We start from the raw sequence: 17,760 nt of genomic DNA on the forward strand, positions 1-17,760 counted from the left end.
CCAGATAAAAAATGTTTACAATTAAGGCAATAAAAGTATTTAAATTACTAATATTAGCCTCTAGGCAAAAGATTAACATTTAGTAACGTATAAAATCTTTCAGCTAGCATTCTTTTAAGTTTATTGTGCAAATTGTCATAAGCAAGAATAATAGTGTTCAACAATCACAGTGCATTCACAATACAACCATTATTTACTTTGTTACAAACAAGTGTTTAAAGTCTTATTTCCATTTTCCGGATGCTTTGAGTAAGGGATATAATGTGATCGTTTCAACATGTGCAGCACTAAATCCTATATTCATTCTGCACAATTTCAACCTTTAAAAAATCAGATTACTGAATTATAATTTAAATAGAACAAGATGAGTGTGTTACAGCAGACTGGAACCACCACTGAGCTCTTTTGTTATCTAATTATAAAATAAGCACAAATATTATACCTCACAATTTTGTAAATAACACAGTTACAAAATCTGTACTTCAGTAAATGTCTGAAGTGCTGCTAACAGAACCATCTCATCTCAAGACTTCGAAGTGCAATTGGTGTTTGCCGACAAACAGTTTCTTATTGATTGTTACGAAAAGCTCAATAAACTCCTGTGTTCAGGATAAACAATTAAAGACAATCTCTTTGCTTCTGTCTACAAAATCCATACAACTGTTAAAATACATTCTCTGGAACTGAATCTTTTCTCTTTGTAAAGCAATAGTTTGAATAAATTGCTGTGCACTGCTCTATGAGCAGCTGTCGACTGTTACTAATTAGCTTAACCTTTTAGAACACAAATTGTAAATGGCTCTGCAACCTCCCTTTATATAATTAATTGTTAAAGCAAATTCCTCTGAATTTGCAGAAAATACATGTTTAAAAATTCCAATTAAAACAGACCAGGCAACACATTTAAATTTGCTCAAATATTTCACCTGAGTGCATCCCTAAATGATTTACAAAACATAATAAATTAACTATATAATACAGTTACAGAAAGCATTCTCTTATATCTGCACTGTAGGATCTTGACAATTTGGATCAGTTTAACTTGTACTATAAAACCCTTAACAACACTAGAGAATACATAACATACAATCTTTTGGTATATGTTTGTAAATTAAGATATAAGTAATTTTATTTTATACAGTCTATTATTATTTTGCAAGTGTTTTTGCTACCTCTTCCACACATTTCTTTTTTGCTCTGTTATTCATTGAAAGATCTCACAGTGACTTTCCTGTCAATGTAAATTTGCTCTTGGAAAAGACGTTATTAATGTCAAATGTGTAGAAGTTATTAACAGCTCAGAGGTGCACAAAGTCATGTTATAATGGTGGAAGAGGTAGAAGTTGGCATTAAAATATGCAATCATTTGGATGTTAAATGATTGGGCATTGTGATCTTCAAATAACAATTCAGCCAAGGGAAAGCTTTTCCACTTAGGCAGTAACCTTTCAGCTCATGGAGATATCTTCAGAGGCTTTCCATCTTTATCATATTGGTACACAAGCATCTTGATGCAATGGGAGTTGGCAGGTGAGATCCATGGACTGCTGGTGATTGAGAAATTATGGTTTGTATAAAATTGCACCGGCTGTTTCTGGCATTTAATGAAGGCCTTTAGTGTTCCAGCTGCCATTGTGCGGAAACGTTTACTGATGAAGCAATAAAGGAAGAAATTGATGGCTGTGTTCAGGAAAGCAAGCATGTTGGCTATGTCTGACACTATGTGCACCAACCATCCGTTGTTTATAGGCAAAACGTAGAGATGGTAGAGAATCATCACCATTCTTGGGGCCCAAAGTATTGCAAATATTGTTGTAATAGTGAGCAAAATAGCAGTTGTCTTCCCTGTGGAGTAGCCCCGCATGCGGAAGTTGCTTTTTCTTTTAAGTTTGTGGATAATGATTGAGTTCAGAACAAAGAATATTGAACATGGAACCAGGTATACAGTAAAACAGTGAACCCAAATCAGAATTTGATGCATGGAAGTACTTGTATAGTTTTCAGTCCAAATATTTGGCCACCAGTAATATGGAATACTGGTCAAGAAACATGTGACATAGACACTCATTATAACTTTCCGGGTGCGTGCAGGATAGGACACTGTATGATACTTAAGTGGGTGGCATACAGCAATATATCTGTCAATGGTTAAAGGAACCGTTATCCAAATTGATGTGTGATTAGCAGAGAATTCCAGGACTCCAATGATCTTATCCAGAACTTGAGGCATCTGTTGGCCGAGAATGAAGTCTTCAAGTAGAAAATCGAGAAAGACAATAAAGAAAAGGATGAATATGTCTGCAGCAGCCAGAGCCAGGAGATAATTGTAGGAGGACTTTTGTCTCCGAGCCACCAAGCGAGAAAGGATGATTACCGTGAGTATGTTAGCTAGGGAAGAAACAAAAGTTGTTTATTCACTCATTTGTCTATTGCAATACAAATTAAAATTTTGAACATTTTCCTGCATTGTGGTTGCTCTGTTTACCTGAAGAGGAACTAAAGGTGTCAAAGTGTTTGATGTGTGCATTAAACTCAGGATGTTGCAATGATGCATGCTTAACTTTGCTCCTGCAAACGTTCAGAAATGGAGCTGTGTTTGCATGTTTAGTGCACACAAAGAGGATGAATTGGTTACCCTCCACCCATTCTGCCAAATTGCATCAAAAATAATATACATTTCCATATTTTCCTTGAGGTAATAAAGCAGGAAATAACCTTAGTTTATTTGGCATCTCCCTGAAATTGCACAGACTTCAAGGCTAGTAATGGTATTGGTATTATTACCATGAGTGCCCTGCACAATTGGCCCTTTTATTAGTCCAGGTCAGCCTCATGTTTTTGGAAATGATGGTGCACCAATTCTCACTCGCACCTATAACCAACTTACTCCCTCTGTCAAGAAATAACTGGTGAAGCAGTCAATAATAATGAGAACAAAAAGCTTAAACATCATTGGTGTAGTTATTTCCCCTGCTTGGACAGTCGCAGCAGGACCATTGGAACCCATCTGGATTTGGGTGCACCTCTTTTCATTAGGTGTAAAAATCTCTAACATTCCAGCAGGTGCAAATGGAGGAAGGCCAAGCAGGAAATCTCTGTGCGGCTAAGACCGGAGCCCTTCTACTTTACTTCTGCCAAGATTGTACTGAGTATTTCAGAATGCTAAGAGATTTGGGGCCTGGAGGTTTTACCTGGTTCTACTGATTTCCCACCAACCCAATATGCCTGAAATCATTGAAAAGGTGGTGAAATTCAATGCAAATCCTTAATCAGGTTTCCCAAACCTTTTGTGTTAGTTTGTAAAGAGATCAGCCTGCAAAGCAGCCAGTCTTATAGAATTGCCAAGGTCTCAGATGGAATTAATGAATTTCAACGAATTATCCTAATTTTTGCTTCTTCATAGTCGCTGCAAAGGCTAAACTGTCCTTTTCAGCCCTCAGAACCTGACTGTTGTAAACTAATAACAAGCAAATGGTTCTATACAGAGTCATAAAGCCATTATCAGTTACTTAAGGTCAGGTTACACTCAACATATCTGGTGATATGCAATTGAGTTTCAGTGGAAACTTGAACAATAAAACCACTTTTATTTGGGCGCAATTAGAAATCCAGCTAATGACTAGCTTTCCAGTTGTAGCCCAAAATGGAAACTCTATTCTGGTTGTGTACTTGAGAGAGCTACTTCATTCAGTGATGAGGATCTTGAGCATAAATATGAATTTTAAACAGACGCCACAAATAATATATCTTCCGGTCTTTCTTTGAAAGTCACATTGACAAGGCACAAAGAATTTTGCCAAAGATCCCAAGTGTATGAACAGAAAAGTAATCATTAAAACTTGAAAGCATTTGTTAAAACCAATAATTACTGATTAGCATTGGGTCTGACAGATTAACCTAGGATAACTGTTTGGCCGAGAAAGCAATGTATAATTTATCACCAATGATTTTAGTGGCAGAATTTTGATTGAAGATATTTCTTTGAGTTACAAACCAAGTGGGCCGAAGGGCTTTTTTTTTTGTGCTGTTTGGTTCTAAGTGACCTCTTAGTGTCAGTTAGAGATGAAAGACGTACGGGTTAGGAGCTGTGGGCATGCTATATTGGCACCAAAAGAGTGGCGACACTTGCGGGCTGACCCCAGCACATTCTCAGTAACACAAATAGTCTATTTCACTGTGTGTTTCGATGTACATGTGACCAATAAATAAATATCTTATGAAAGAGGAGACTGAGGGAGTTGGGGGGAAGTGGGAGTAGGTCAGGCCAGACATTATAGTATGATCATAATGACAATGTAAACACTTTATATTGGCACAAGAATTTGTGCCAGGGATTGTGTTGGAGGGAGAAGCGGGGATGGGGTTGGGAAATGGTGCTGGAGTTAGGGGATTGGAGTAGTGCCCATTCAGGGGTGCCTGTTGGAATAAAGCTGAGGAGAAGGTAGAACTTCTTCCATTCTGCTTCTCTCTGGCAGAAGGTTGGGATATGAAGAGGAATCATAAGCTAAGTGTGGATTCAGAATGTGCAGACGTGAACTGGGGGGAATGATAATTGGGTAATGAAACCTGGGGCAATAATTTGCCATATTGGCAAGATAGAAGCACACTGCTGCTCTGTGCTGTGGAAGGGTGAGTGTAGGGTTGGAACTTACCATGTGTTCCAATGTCTACCATTGTCTCCCTTCCCCAACATTGAGCCATATGGAGGCTGAGAAACATCCCTGAAAAGTGCAGGTGATCCTGAAAGCAGAAAGGGAATTGCTATCACACTTTGTGGAGGGCTTAATTACTGAAGCATGGAAGTTCCTTTGAGATTCCACAACTTCAGAAAATCAGCAAAGCAATTTTCTAGCACGCGTAATTTATTTTCCTTTTTTAGTTTAGCCCTTCAAAATATTGAACCAAATGCTGGAATTAGGTTTATGAAGATCAAAACAAAACTACAGATGCTGGAAATCTAAAGTTAAAAACAAAATGCAGGCAATACTCAGCAGGTCAGGACGTATCTATGGGAAGAGAAACAGAGGTAATATTTTGAGTCGAAGACCATTTGAGAGATCTGGGAAGGAGACAAAAGGTGCTTGATAAGCTGCAGGAAGGTGGGATGTCTCTGATAGGGTAAAACTGGAGTGACTATGGAGATACGGTAAACAATGTTTATCTGGTCAGTGAGTAAATGGGAGCAGTTAGAGGTGAGAATATAGACAAAAGAACATTGACAGAAGAATGTAGGATGTGCAAAATGCGGAGCAGGACACCATACCCAGCAGATCCTACATTCCTAGAGAAAAAAAGGAAAAAAAGGCCACATTGTATCCTTCTGGACTTTATATTGAATTCTCCAATATCAGTTAACTTGATTTCTCTGTTGGTGTCAGCCTGTCTGTGATATTGGGTCAGATTGTATTTTCCCCTTTTATTCCTTTTTCCTTCTGAGAGTGCCCTGCCTGACCTGCTGGGCATGTTCTCCTGCTCTGGATTTCACGATTTCTACTTTCTTTTGTCTATGTTCTCACTCTCTAACTGCTCCCATTCACTTTTTGACCAGATAACCTTGTTTACAGTTTATCCCCACTGTTACTCTGGTTTTACCCTATCAGAGACACTCCACCTTCCCCCACCCTTCTCCACCCTCCTTGCAGCTTAATAAACTTCTTTCCTCTCCTGCAAAAAAACAAGCAGGGCTCAACCCGAAATATTGACTTTCCCTTTGCTTCCACAAATGCTGCCTGATCCACTGAGATCCTCCAGCAGCTTACTTTTTGTTCCAGATTTCTGCATCAACAGCCTCTTGGATCTCTTTTTCTTTTGTCTCCTTCCCAGTTCTGATGAAGGGTTTTTGACCTGAAACATTAACTCTGTTTCTCTTCTCATAAATGCAGCCTGACCTGCTGAATATTTCCAGCATTTTCTGCTTTTATACTAGATTCAAGTTCAATGGGCACTTGTAGAGATTGCAGATACCACATATAAGCTGCCAGAAGAATTTAATTGCAAACTGCTTCGAAATAGTTCCATAAAAATGTCAACTCAGTCCTGTACCAAGTGATTTAGGTGATTATTTGCAGCGGGATATAGAGAATAATAGATGTTTGACAAGGAACAGAAGGCAGCAGTTTGATTGAGCTGTTCAGATGTCGTCATAAACAATTGTGCGGTGTTGAATCAATTTATGGATGCCAGTTCAGCTCGCAGAGTGATTACTGCCTTAGAATGGTTCCCAATGTGTGCCACCCATTTTCTTGCATCCCTTTTCCCTTTTAATTACAGTGGGATTATTTTGACACTGTTCAGACAATAGCGGTAACATGGGAATAGTTCTTGGCAGGACATTGAAGAATATAGCTAAATATATGCTAATATTTAAAAAGCTAGCCAGAAGTTTTGATACAGCTTTCAAAATGCAGTTGACGCATATAGCTGGTGAAAGATAATACCTGAAGTGAACTTGAATTCATGTCTCACAGCTTGTATACACTGCCATGTCATTCAACCATATCATTCATATCACCCAGATATATTGCATGAAGCTCACACTTCCCTCTGGCTTACAGGACCAGATCGCAAACAACTAGAGGTGGGGTGGAGGGGTAGGATATGCATTTGTGCCTGAATATACAATCCCCAGATATTCTTTGCGATTATTGGGGCATCCAATAAATTTGTGCTGCCAAGCCTAATTTTTTCACAGAATTTATTTCTGATATGAATTTATGTTTTGCATCATTTAAGATTAGCTCTCCAGGCTCCAGCTTATTTTCTGCTACCTTGACAGAGAAGGAATTATGACCATAATAATCTAAATACCAGAAATACTTTACCCAGAAAATGTTTGAATTAAGAACGTTGAATCCCTCAAAAACATACAAAATATCTTAAATAATTGAAAACATAATAGCAAGCTCAATTAATAAAAATGTAAAGTGCCTTAAGCATGCTTTTTTCCCTAACAACCATCCCTCTTCATTCAATGGACTTGCGGTTCTAATGTAGGTTTTGTGGGCTGATTCCCCAGTGTAACTGCGAGGTTGATCAGAACATTTGGGACATATGTATTCACATAGAGACTCAAACCTCCTAATACTTCAGTGGATGAATGGCAGCATGTGAAGCATGTTAGATGTGGAGTGGCCAATATTTCCAAACAAGTTCTGGCAATACGTTAGATATACTTAATAAAGAGAAATGCCCAAGCATATATTGAAACTTTTCCAGTAAAGTTCTTTAGTTAAAGCTGGAGTCTTATCCTTTTTGAGCTTCTCTAGAGTCAATTTCATTAATATCACACCTGGAGATGGACTGCAGCCATTTTAGAATCAAAGAATCATACAAAGAATGAAGTAACATTGTGGTTATATTACTGGACTATTAAATGGAAGCCTGGATCTAAAGTCCAGTGATATGAGCCATGAATAAATCCCATTACAACATCAGGAGCATTTAATTAAGTAGATCATGAATAAGGGGCCATTGGCCAAGAATTACATCCTGGATAGTAGCAATAAATGGACCGTATACTTACATCAATGCACAATAACCTGGCTCCAAAATATTTTGCATTGAAGTCAATAAACTGAATTTTGGAAACAGAAGACAATTCACTGAGGGTTTGTGCTACTAACCAGGAATCAATTTCTAAGCAAATATCAGTGATGGTGACTATGAATCTAGAATACTGTTATAAACAAAAACCTTTGGTTCACTCATACCCTTTATGATGGAAATCTGTGCCATTATGTGTCCCTAAGCCTGTAGTAAAGAGATGAATCAGAACTGCAAGTCATTCAGTTTATGAGCGGCTATGGATGGCTGATCCTTACACACTGAAGGAAAACAAAACAAAGAAGGAGGAATTTCAGCCCATCCTACCTTTCCTGCTCCTTGAAAGCCAGGCCCAATGGTTTCCAACCCCATAATCATCTCTTCCATTTTATTTGTTACAAGTGGATCTCGTTCTGATGTTCTTGTAGGCAGTGCCCCTGTTCATAGCAATTCTACGAACCAACCCCTGCTCAGGATAGGACTCAGACAAGTAATTTCCTATTGATTGGAGCCATGGAGAAAATAAAATTTCATTTTTTTTAAGATTTGTTCTGTTACATAGACTGGCCAAATTGGAATTGGTTTATTATTGTCACTTGTACCAAGGTCCAGTGAAAAACTTGTCTTGCCTCACATTCATACAGATCAGTTTATTACACAGTGCATTGAGGTAGTACAAGGTAAAACAATACAGAATGCAGAGTAAAGTGTAACAGCTACAGAGAAAGTGCAGTACAGGTAGACAATAAGGTGTAAGGTCATAATGAGGTAGATTGTGAGGTCAAGAGTCCATCTTATCGTACTAGGGTGGACAGCTAAATTGAACAATGCAAAATATTTTCATTATTTTCTTTTGTGTGAGGAGGGATTGAAATAAAGTTGAAGTAAAATAATATTTGTCATACCTCTAGCAGCTTCTAAAGCTGAGAGCTTCTTTATAGCAGTATTAGTGGGCCAAGAGGAACATGGTGCCCCTGTCCCTGCAACCCTCTAATGAAACCTTCAGCCTACTCTCTATCAATTGTCAAACTCATTTATTCTTCATTACAATTGCCAGCCTCAAACGAGATTCCTCCATCTTCACATCACTGATTCATAACTACCTCCTTTCACCCTATATCACCAAGGGCAGTCCTTAATGATATTCTGTTATGGCTATCTTGCTGTTGGATTTCCTTGGAGATGTCTGTTTACAAATATGCCAGAACTTTCATCTTGTCAAGCTCCTCAGCCATTAACTGCCACCTTTCTAACCTCTTGGTAAAAATCAAAAGTTTTAATTCCTTTTCTCAGGTATAAATCTATCAGTGTCCATTTCTATCTTTGGTTGATTCTTACATTTTTTTTTGCAAATATATCACCAAAATTCTAACTGCTACTACAAATTCATGGGAGATATTAATAGATTTAAAATAAATATTTAGTTTTTTTTACGGTAGAATTTATTAGCAATGACTTCCTTAACTATGTTTAAGTTCATTTCTCAAATGGTACAGGAGTATTAAAGGTTTTTCTCAAGGCCTATAAATGACTGCAGCATAAGCTCCGTGATTAATACAGGGACTTGAAATACAATTCTTTCTGTTTTATTTTAAAATCCATGATTTTTCAATGCTGCTATAAAAAAAATCAACTGACCAATAAGAGGTCCTTTGTAAGCAACAAAATTCAAAATCATCCTTGGACAGCTTATTGCAGTAATACTCTCAAAGTATTCTTATAGCTCTCAAACTCCATATATTGTGAAAGAGTAGCACTTATTGCAGTGCAGAGATACAGAGAACACACGAGTCCCAGATAAGAGCATTCATTATTGCTGAATTAACCAGATTCAGAAGTAACAATGGAGGGGTCAAGAGAATTTAATGCTCGTGGAGCAAAGAGGGGAAAGTCACTTGGGGTTTTTGTCTTTATCCTGACCATTATCTGCCAGTAATTTTCCCATTATCTATTAACCCATGCATTCTTCACATTAACCTATTTCTCTAAAAGTCAAGCAGTTTTGATTGCTTACTTTTTTTAACAGGTAGCTGGAAGTTAGAAAAAAATACACCCCCACAGCACTCATTCCTAAGGAGAAACCACAGTTCCAGAATCAGAGTATTCTCAGATTTTCTTCATATGTGCTATTACCATGTTATAGTCCCATTCTAGTCCCATTTTATATTATGGTGTCAGCTATGGTTCACTAGATGCACTCATACTTCTGAAACTAAAAATAATATGCTCAAAAGCAAAATAGTGGAGTTTGGGGAAATCTAAAATATAAACAGAAAATACCAATATCTGTGGAGAGAGAAACAGAGTTAATTTTTCAGGTTGACAAGCTTTCATCAGAACTCAAATTGTAGGCCTTGTACTCTTATAGCCAACTAGCTCACAGTCTCAGGATATGGAGTAAGACACTTAGGACTAAGATGAGGAGAAATTTCTTCATTCAGAGGGCGGTGAACCTATGGAATTCTATACCACGGGGGACTCTGGAAGACAGGTTGTTGAATGCGTTTGAGAAGGAGAGAGATTTCTAGACACAAAAAGCATCAAGGGGTGTGTGGAGAGAGCAGGAACCTGGTACAGATGAAGCATCAACCATGATCATATTGAATGGTGGACCAGACTCGAAGGGCTGAATGGCCTATTCCTGCTATTCTTATCTGTTTCTATGTTTCACCCACTGAAAACTGGCAGCATTAAAAGGCTGTTTTACCCAATCTTCCTGAGGGGATTCGTGTACTAATCTTGGATTATGGGTTCTGAGTATACCTATGCCAGTACATGTAGTTAATTGTATATCGAACTATGGAATATTTTCATACAGTTTGCACAGGTTTGCTGAATAGGTCTTTGTGCATTTGAAAGAATGTGAGATCTGAGATCATAGTTTTGTTTATTCAGAGATACAGAGATCATAGACTTATTTAGAGGCAGATGAACCTTTTCAATGGCTCACTGGATGGGCGTGGAAGTAGAGCACTCTCTAAACTGGAGGCTGCTCTCGCTATCCTGTTTTACCTCTGATTTGGCCTTGAGCTCTTACAAGAGAAGCTCAAGTGCTCAGCTGACTCAGGCAGGGCTCCTATTAAACTATGCATATCTCGGTCCTGCGATGTACATAATCTCAAGCTTAAACTATTCTGGTCTCTGAACTTCCCTTGAGGGAATTCAACACATAACACTGAAGTGCAATGCACAGTTCGATGCATATGTTCCACAAACTCCATCTGCTGTACTGGGTATTAAATGTCTTAAACAATGATCTTACAGGGCCTGATGTTAGCTGCTCCTAATGTGGTCAAGAGCTTTTCTCTGCTACTCCTGGTTCTCTGAAAATGTTGCAGGTTGCTGCTGATGTCTCTCTTTCCCTCTCTCTCTTCTCTGATGCTGATGAGATCCAAACTATTGCCCATTCACAGCATGCAGCTCACTGGGAGATGGAACTGAACCTTAGGCTTCTTAGATGGAATGACTAGGTAGCTGGCACACCTGCTGTTTGCTGTCTGCCCATTCCCAGCTGTTTGTTAACATTTCCTTCAATTGATTTATAAATTTTGTTGAGTGTAAATTTATCTTAATGCATACCAGAGAACTGGCTGCCCATTTTGTATTTTGCCTGAATTTGTTTCTCATTTATTTACATCAGGTAGTGTGCCTTTTTGCTTGTGCTCATTTGCACTTATGAATATATACTGTACTTCGTTTGAGCATCCTACGCCCTGACATGCAGAACATAGTTACAAATTTGTTAACATTTTCCTATTTTTCTTTCTGTTTTGAATGTTAGAAACTCTGCTTGTTGGGCTTATTTATTCAATGCTAATGCATGATTAGGCCAGAATAGAAAGACACCTCAGTTGATTTTCATGTTTCCTACAAACAGCACAGCCTTTTAACTTTCCTATCACAGTCAGTTCACCAATTTAGTATGGTTGTTGAAAGCTATTGGCTGGCAGCCAAGATTATAACTCTTAAAGCGAAAAAAAACCAAACTGCTGGAGGATAGTTGATATTTCAGATCATGGCCCTGCATCAGGACTTTAGCCCTTTGCCTCCACAGATTCTGCTTGACTCACTGAGTTCTTCTAGCAGTTTGATTTTTGCTCCAGATTCCAGCATCTGCAGCTTCTTATGTCTTTATTATAACTCATAAAGATGCGTGGTTATTTTTTCAAAGTTATTTTGTGTCAAGAAATGGGCTAAGAAATTCTATAGCCTTGTGCAATGATTTTATGCTCTACTCAATTCAATTTTATCAAAAATCTGATTTATGCATGATGATATCACTCATGTTACTGTTTACCATGTGTTTGTACTAGTGGTGGTCACAGTTTTAGTGAATAGGCCTGTACTTACCTGACTCAGGTCCTATGAGTCAGCCAGAGTAACAACAACTTCAATCAGTTTGGATGTTCCTGAGATAATGCATCTTGAATTAAATTAATCAATTACTTTAGTCATTAGTGGGCTGGAGGATGGATAGGGAGTGCATGGCCCCCAATGTGCCTACTTCTATCAGCACAATGTCCAATTGGCTGTACTACTGTTGTTGGAGGAGCATGGTGCTGGGCCTCATGTCACCATCACCTCAAAGACTGTGGGTAGCTCTGTCCCAAAGTGGCACCACTAGTCGAACAAACCAGTTGCTGTGAATCCAGGCTTTGAAAACTCTTGCTATGGTGGTAGTTTGGGCAGTAAGTTTTGTGCTGACATTGTCTTATGTCTGATTAACTTCTGGGATTTGCTAATCTACTGCCCGTAATGTATTGCATATTATGTAGAGTAGAATGTTGCTGCTGTGCCCTCAAACCAGACTGGCACAGGTTGCCTTCATGGCACAGCTTTCGTGGCATTTTCATCCATGAGAAATTATTAAGCCATGGGGAAGTGTAGCAGTCATAGAGTTTCATGACTGATGTTAAAGAGGGTCAGAGGAGTCATGCTGCCTCTATCTCCCATCATACGTTCAACTCAGTCCATGGGCTTCGATTCACCAATGTGGCAGAGAAAAGGGAAAACTGTTGCCAACAGACGCCGCAAACAAATGGCTGGCGCACGTTCTATAGGAGTGGTGTCATTACCTCCTTTCTCAGAGTAATGATAGTTGACTATTGGCACAGTAATACTGCATTTCATAAAGAACAGGGCTTGCAGCTTGCAAATGGTTACATGCACCATATGAAAAATCCAGCAACACATGTGGTAAATTCCACTTCTGGAATATGGTTCTATTGAAGTCAACTAAGAGTGATTTGCTAACCAGAAGTGTTATTGATTGCTTCCAACTGGCCATCCTCCAACCCTTCCTCTGTGCTGTCAACTCAACATGCATTGTCTAAACAGAGAGGTTGAAATGATTTCCAGTGTGAACTGCTTTTTAGATTTTAATTTTCAAATATACAGTGCATCCTGTTCCACATTGCTCTGTATTCAAAAGAACGGTGAAATTTGATGAAACTTAAGCAGTATTATAGTAGTGGGTTCTAAGGATGTATCTTGGGTCAGACAATTTGGGATAGATATTTGCTATATAAGTCTGCAGGGAAACATTACTTAATGCACCATTGGTCATATGCTAACTTCCCCTATATTAAGCAAGTAAATTCTTAATGTCTAAACAGAGAGGGTGATTAAAACTTGTTGATTATTTATCTATGGGTGGAAGGGGAATTTCTTTATCATCCAACAAGAACGTTCTAATGCAGTATGAGCAGAAGCAGTTTCACTGGGTCCACTTGAAATCATAAAAATAAAGTTAAAGCATCTCCAAGTGTTACCTGGATCCTGTTTGTCTTTTCTAATTGTAACCTGGTCTTTTGTATCATAGGATACATTCTAGGCTTTAATAACACTCCAAAATCAGCTGGTATCTTGTAATTCTGAGGAAGTAAATGAGTCTGCTCGTACCTCAGAATTATCAATCTTCCCTCTCTCAACAGGACTGAAATCGATACAGTAGATGAGCACTGTGAAACACTCATTCTGTGCTGGAATAGCCCATTTAATTTTATTTGTGGGAACCTTTCACATTTTCATTTCCCTCTTCCTCCCACCCCCATCACAGAGAGGACAAGCAGATGCCCTGCTCACAGCATGTGACTGTATGGATGACCAAACTCCTAAAGCTTCCTCAGATGAGTCCTGCTGATTGCTGTCTTTTTTTTGCACAGCATAGTTCCGGTCGATAATTCAGCAGAAGAGGAAAGATTCTTCAGTCTTCCCAAATTCATTCCCATCAAAGTTATCAAATCCCCTTGATTAACCCAAATGACATTTTTGATTTGAAATATTTTATTTTAGAATTCTTGCAACTTTTGCTTTCTTCTGTTTTCAATTTAATATAAGTTGTTCTGAATTACTATTGGAACACAGGTAAAATATCCGTGCCAAAGAGAATAGAATTTTTTTGAAAGGCAAAACTATGCGAATGCAGTAGGCTCAATAGTTGGGTATGATTATTTCTTACAGTGAAAGGACAGTTAATATATTTGCACTGTAATGTTAAATGATCATTGAGCCAATACATAAAATTATAGAGTCATACAGGATTGAAATGCCCACCAAATTTACACTTACTATCAAGTATCCATTTACACTAATCTGCTGAGCTAACATCAGTAGAGCTGCTGCTTCACAGCACCTGAAACCTGGGTTCAATCCTGAACTTGACTGCAGTCTGTATGGAGTTTGCACATTCTCCCTGTGACTCTATGAGTTTCTTTTGGTAAATGGGTGGTTGATGGTTGACGTGGATTCAGTGGGCCAAAGGGCTTGTTTCCGTGCTGTATCCCTCTATGATTATCACTACACTGACCTAAACACTAGAGGCAATTTACAGTGGGTAATGTGGAAAGAAACATGACACAGACAGCTCCAGAGGTGAGGACTGATTATGTGAGAATGAAAGTTTTTTGGCATTCAAATCAAAATTAACAATACTTAATGAAATAGCATAAATGTATGTCATCCAATGGCTTAAAAGTTCAATTGTATAACCTTATGTTTTTCAGCCTTGTGCAATCGAGATATATATTTTTAAAGTAAAATTTGATCATAAGATATCTTTATTAGTCACATGTACATTGAAACACAGTGAAATGCATCTTTTGCATAGAGTGTTCTGGGGGCAGCCCGCAAGTGTTGCCATGCTTCTGGGGCCAACATAGCATGCCATCAACTTCCTAACCTGTATGCCTTTGGAATATGGGAGGAAACCGAAGCACCCAGAGGGAACCCATGCAGACACGGGGAGAATGCACAAGCTCCTTACAGACAGTGGCGGGAATTGAACCCGGGTCGCTGGTGCTGTAATAGCATTGCGATAACTGCTACACTACCGTGCTTGACCACTTCTGACCTGGACCACATCACTCTTACTGGCATCAGTCACTCTTGCATCCTTGATGTGATTTATGAGTTGAGTATATGGGAAGGCTGGGGAGTCAAGAAGATTAAAGGGTCGACGGAATTGAAGGGGATGCATGGAATGATGTCATTCCCCATTCAATGCTCTTTTTGGAACATTGTGGAGGAATTCAGATTAATTTATCCCAGGAGAACTAGGATTTCTTAATGCAATGGTGGACTGGGAGTTGGTCTCTGTATCTCTCTCTCAGATACTGGATAACAGTGATTCAAATTGACAACAAGGATATTTTAGCAAGTTCACTGTGAGGGGCAGCTGTGGCTTCATTCTAGGCTGGCAGATTGTTTCTGTCCATTTTTACACTGAAACACTTGTATTGATAACGTAGTAAGCAGTCAGTGAACTACTACAATTCTTGAAGTGATATACACCCAAGGTTACATAATCCACATATATTACAGGGCTAATTTATATTTCCAGTTTATCCCACCTCCACGATGCAATAGCCCTGACCGTCACCGGATGTTGCTCCCAACTTTTTGGGAACCAAGCTTTGATCCCCGATTCCTCCGACACTCCAACCCTCCGATCCTTCCAGTTGCTGACCTCCTTAGGGATCCTTCAAGGCCCCAATGGAGGCCCTAATGTCCAACACCTACGCTCCCCCCTCCTAATTCATCACCACACCAGATCCTTGGCTCCAACCACAGACTCCTCTCATCCTTGCCTTTCTATCACAATCCACTACAGCACGATCCCACTTGTCCTTATCCCATATCACAGATCATGGAAGTGACCATGATAGTTCTCCTCCCCTCCTCACTGGCCAGATTATCTCTTCCCACCCCCTGACCCAGGGTTCTGATTGTACCCACCCCTCCCAATCACAACACGTACTTTGATTAGACCTCTGATTGCCAGCTATCCTTCTCCCACTCCTCCGAACATGACCTCAATTCCAATTACCTGGCAGCTGAATATGAAAATATGCAATGCTGGTACAATTGCACTAATGCCCTTTAGTGACATTAATTGAGAAATAAATGTTGGCTGGGATGTCAAGGGTATCGGGATATTACATGGATCTGCAGGAGCGATCATGACCTCAGTTCAATAAGGCATCCACAGATAACAAATCCCATGCACAGCATTCCCTTGGCAGTACAACAGAGAACCAGAAATTCTTCTTAAGTATCTGGAAGGGGACTTGAACTTCTTGACGGAGGTAAAAGTCATACCAAATGAACCTTGGCTAACTGTAAATACTCCAGGTCAGAATTGGTATTCAAATAAGGCAAGTTGGTTCATATTTTTACAGCATAGCTCTTGGGAAAGATCAAGAAGAGCTTCATATATAGTGAAGTCATTTGAAATATTTAAATTAATGTGATTTTGATTAACTTAGCAGTTACTTTGCATGATAATTCCATGGCATCTGTATTGTTCACTTGAACAACTGGACTATATAGATAGCTGGTTAATTTAAAGAATAGAACCTGTCAGGTGAATATTGGAATCCTCAGTCCGCTGATCTTGCTGGGAGATGAAATCCACTCATATTTATCATATATTAGAGTTCTTATATATTAATAAATTAGCTCAGAATAATTTTTAATACAATAGCTTTTTAATGCTGATTCATCATTAGAGCATAGGTGTCTACAAAATAAAGCAATGATTTCAATATTACACTCTCTTCCTTTCACAATTTCTAAATAATGTGAACTAGTATGGATTATCTCTAACTTGCTTTCTCAAATGGTAAAAGCCTCTCTAAAGAACATGAGTCCATTGTATCAATTAGCCCATACATTTGGAGACTATCTATGAATATCCTTTCAAAGTTTGCTCCTCACCAGTCATGTATTACAAGTTTGAGGAGTTCTAAACCATTAATATTCTACACTTGCTGTTATTGACTGAATCAGGAAGTCAGCAACAACAAATTGGTGGGAATTTTATCTAATAGACCTCCACCTACTTTATGTGGCTACTTGGTAAAAGACGACTTCATTCTTCATTTGAATATCCATTTGTTGCTGTCCTTCTTGAATGTCTTTTTCTAATCATTGAATGTACAGAATTTCAATTATATTAATGAAATGCATTGGCCATGACTCAATTTTTCCTCTGGTCCAGAACGTTATGGGTTCAAGTCCCACTACAGAAGCTCAAATATAAAATCTAAGCTGTCACCTCAATGAGTACCGAGCAAGTGTTGCACTGATAGAACTGGATGATGAATTGAAACCCTTAGAGGAGTATAAAAGGATCCATGGCAGTCTTTTGAAGGGGGGAAGGAGAACCCTGGTCAATATTTATCCCTCATTCAATACCCTTGAAACAAATCATTACCACATTAATGTTAGGGTATCTTGCTAAGTTCAGCTTAGCTACTGTACATCCTGCAACAGCGACTACATTTCAAAACAGTGCTTAGTTGGCTGCAAATGGCTTCTGAAATGCCTTGTGGTAATGAAGAACATGACATATATGGAAAAACACACACAACATACACACACAACGCACACAAAATGCTGGAGGAACTCAGTGGGTCAGACAACATCCATAGAGGGAAATGAACAGTTGATGTTTCAGGCTGAGACCCTTCATCAGGACTGGAAAGATAGAGGGCAGAAGCTAGAATAAAAGGGGTGGGGGAAGGGGGAGGAGCACGAGCTGGTGGGTGATAGGTGAATCCAGGTGAGAGGGGGAAGTTAGGTTGGTGGGGGGGGGGAAGTGGGATGTGAGAAGCTGGGAGGTGATAGGTGGAAGAGGCAAAGCTTTACAAAACTCTAGTTAGGCCACACTTAGAGTACTGTGTTCAGTTCTGGTCGCCTCATTATAGGAAGGATGTG

General features: G+C 39.0%; 1 protein-coding gene across 1 annotated transcript in view; it reads right to left on the reverse strand.

The window, feature by feature from the left end:
- Positions 1-1,453: 1,453 nt before the first annotated feature.
- Positions 1,454-17,760, reverse strand: part of gpr139 (G protein-coupled receptor 139) — a 44,320-nt gene continuing 28,013 nt past the window's right edge. Inside the window, exon 2 of the mRNA XM_052021321.1 lies at positions 1,454-2,388. Coding sequence (XP_051877281.1) covers positions 1,454-2,388 — 935 coding nt within the window. The remainder of the gene's footprint in view (positions 2,389-17,760) is intronic.

The sequence above is a fragment of the Pristis pectinata genome, chromosome 8, assembly GCF_009764475.1.
Source record: "Pristis pectinata isolate sPriPec2 chromosome 8, sPriPec2.1.pri, whole genome shotgun sequence".
In the NCBI taxonomy this organism is placed as follows: domain Eukaryota; kingdom Metazoa; phylum Chordata; class Chondrichthyes; order Rhinopristiformes; family Pristidae; genus Pristis; species Pristis pectinata.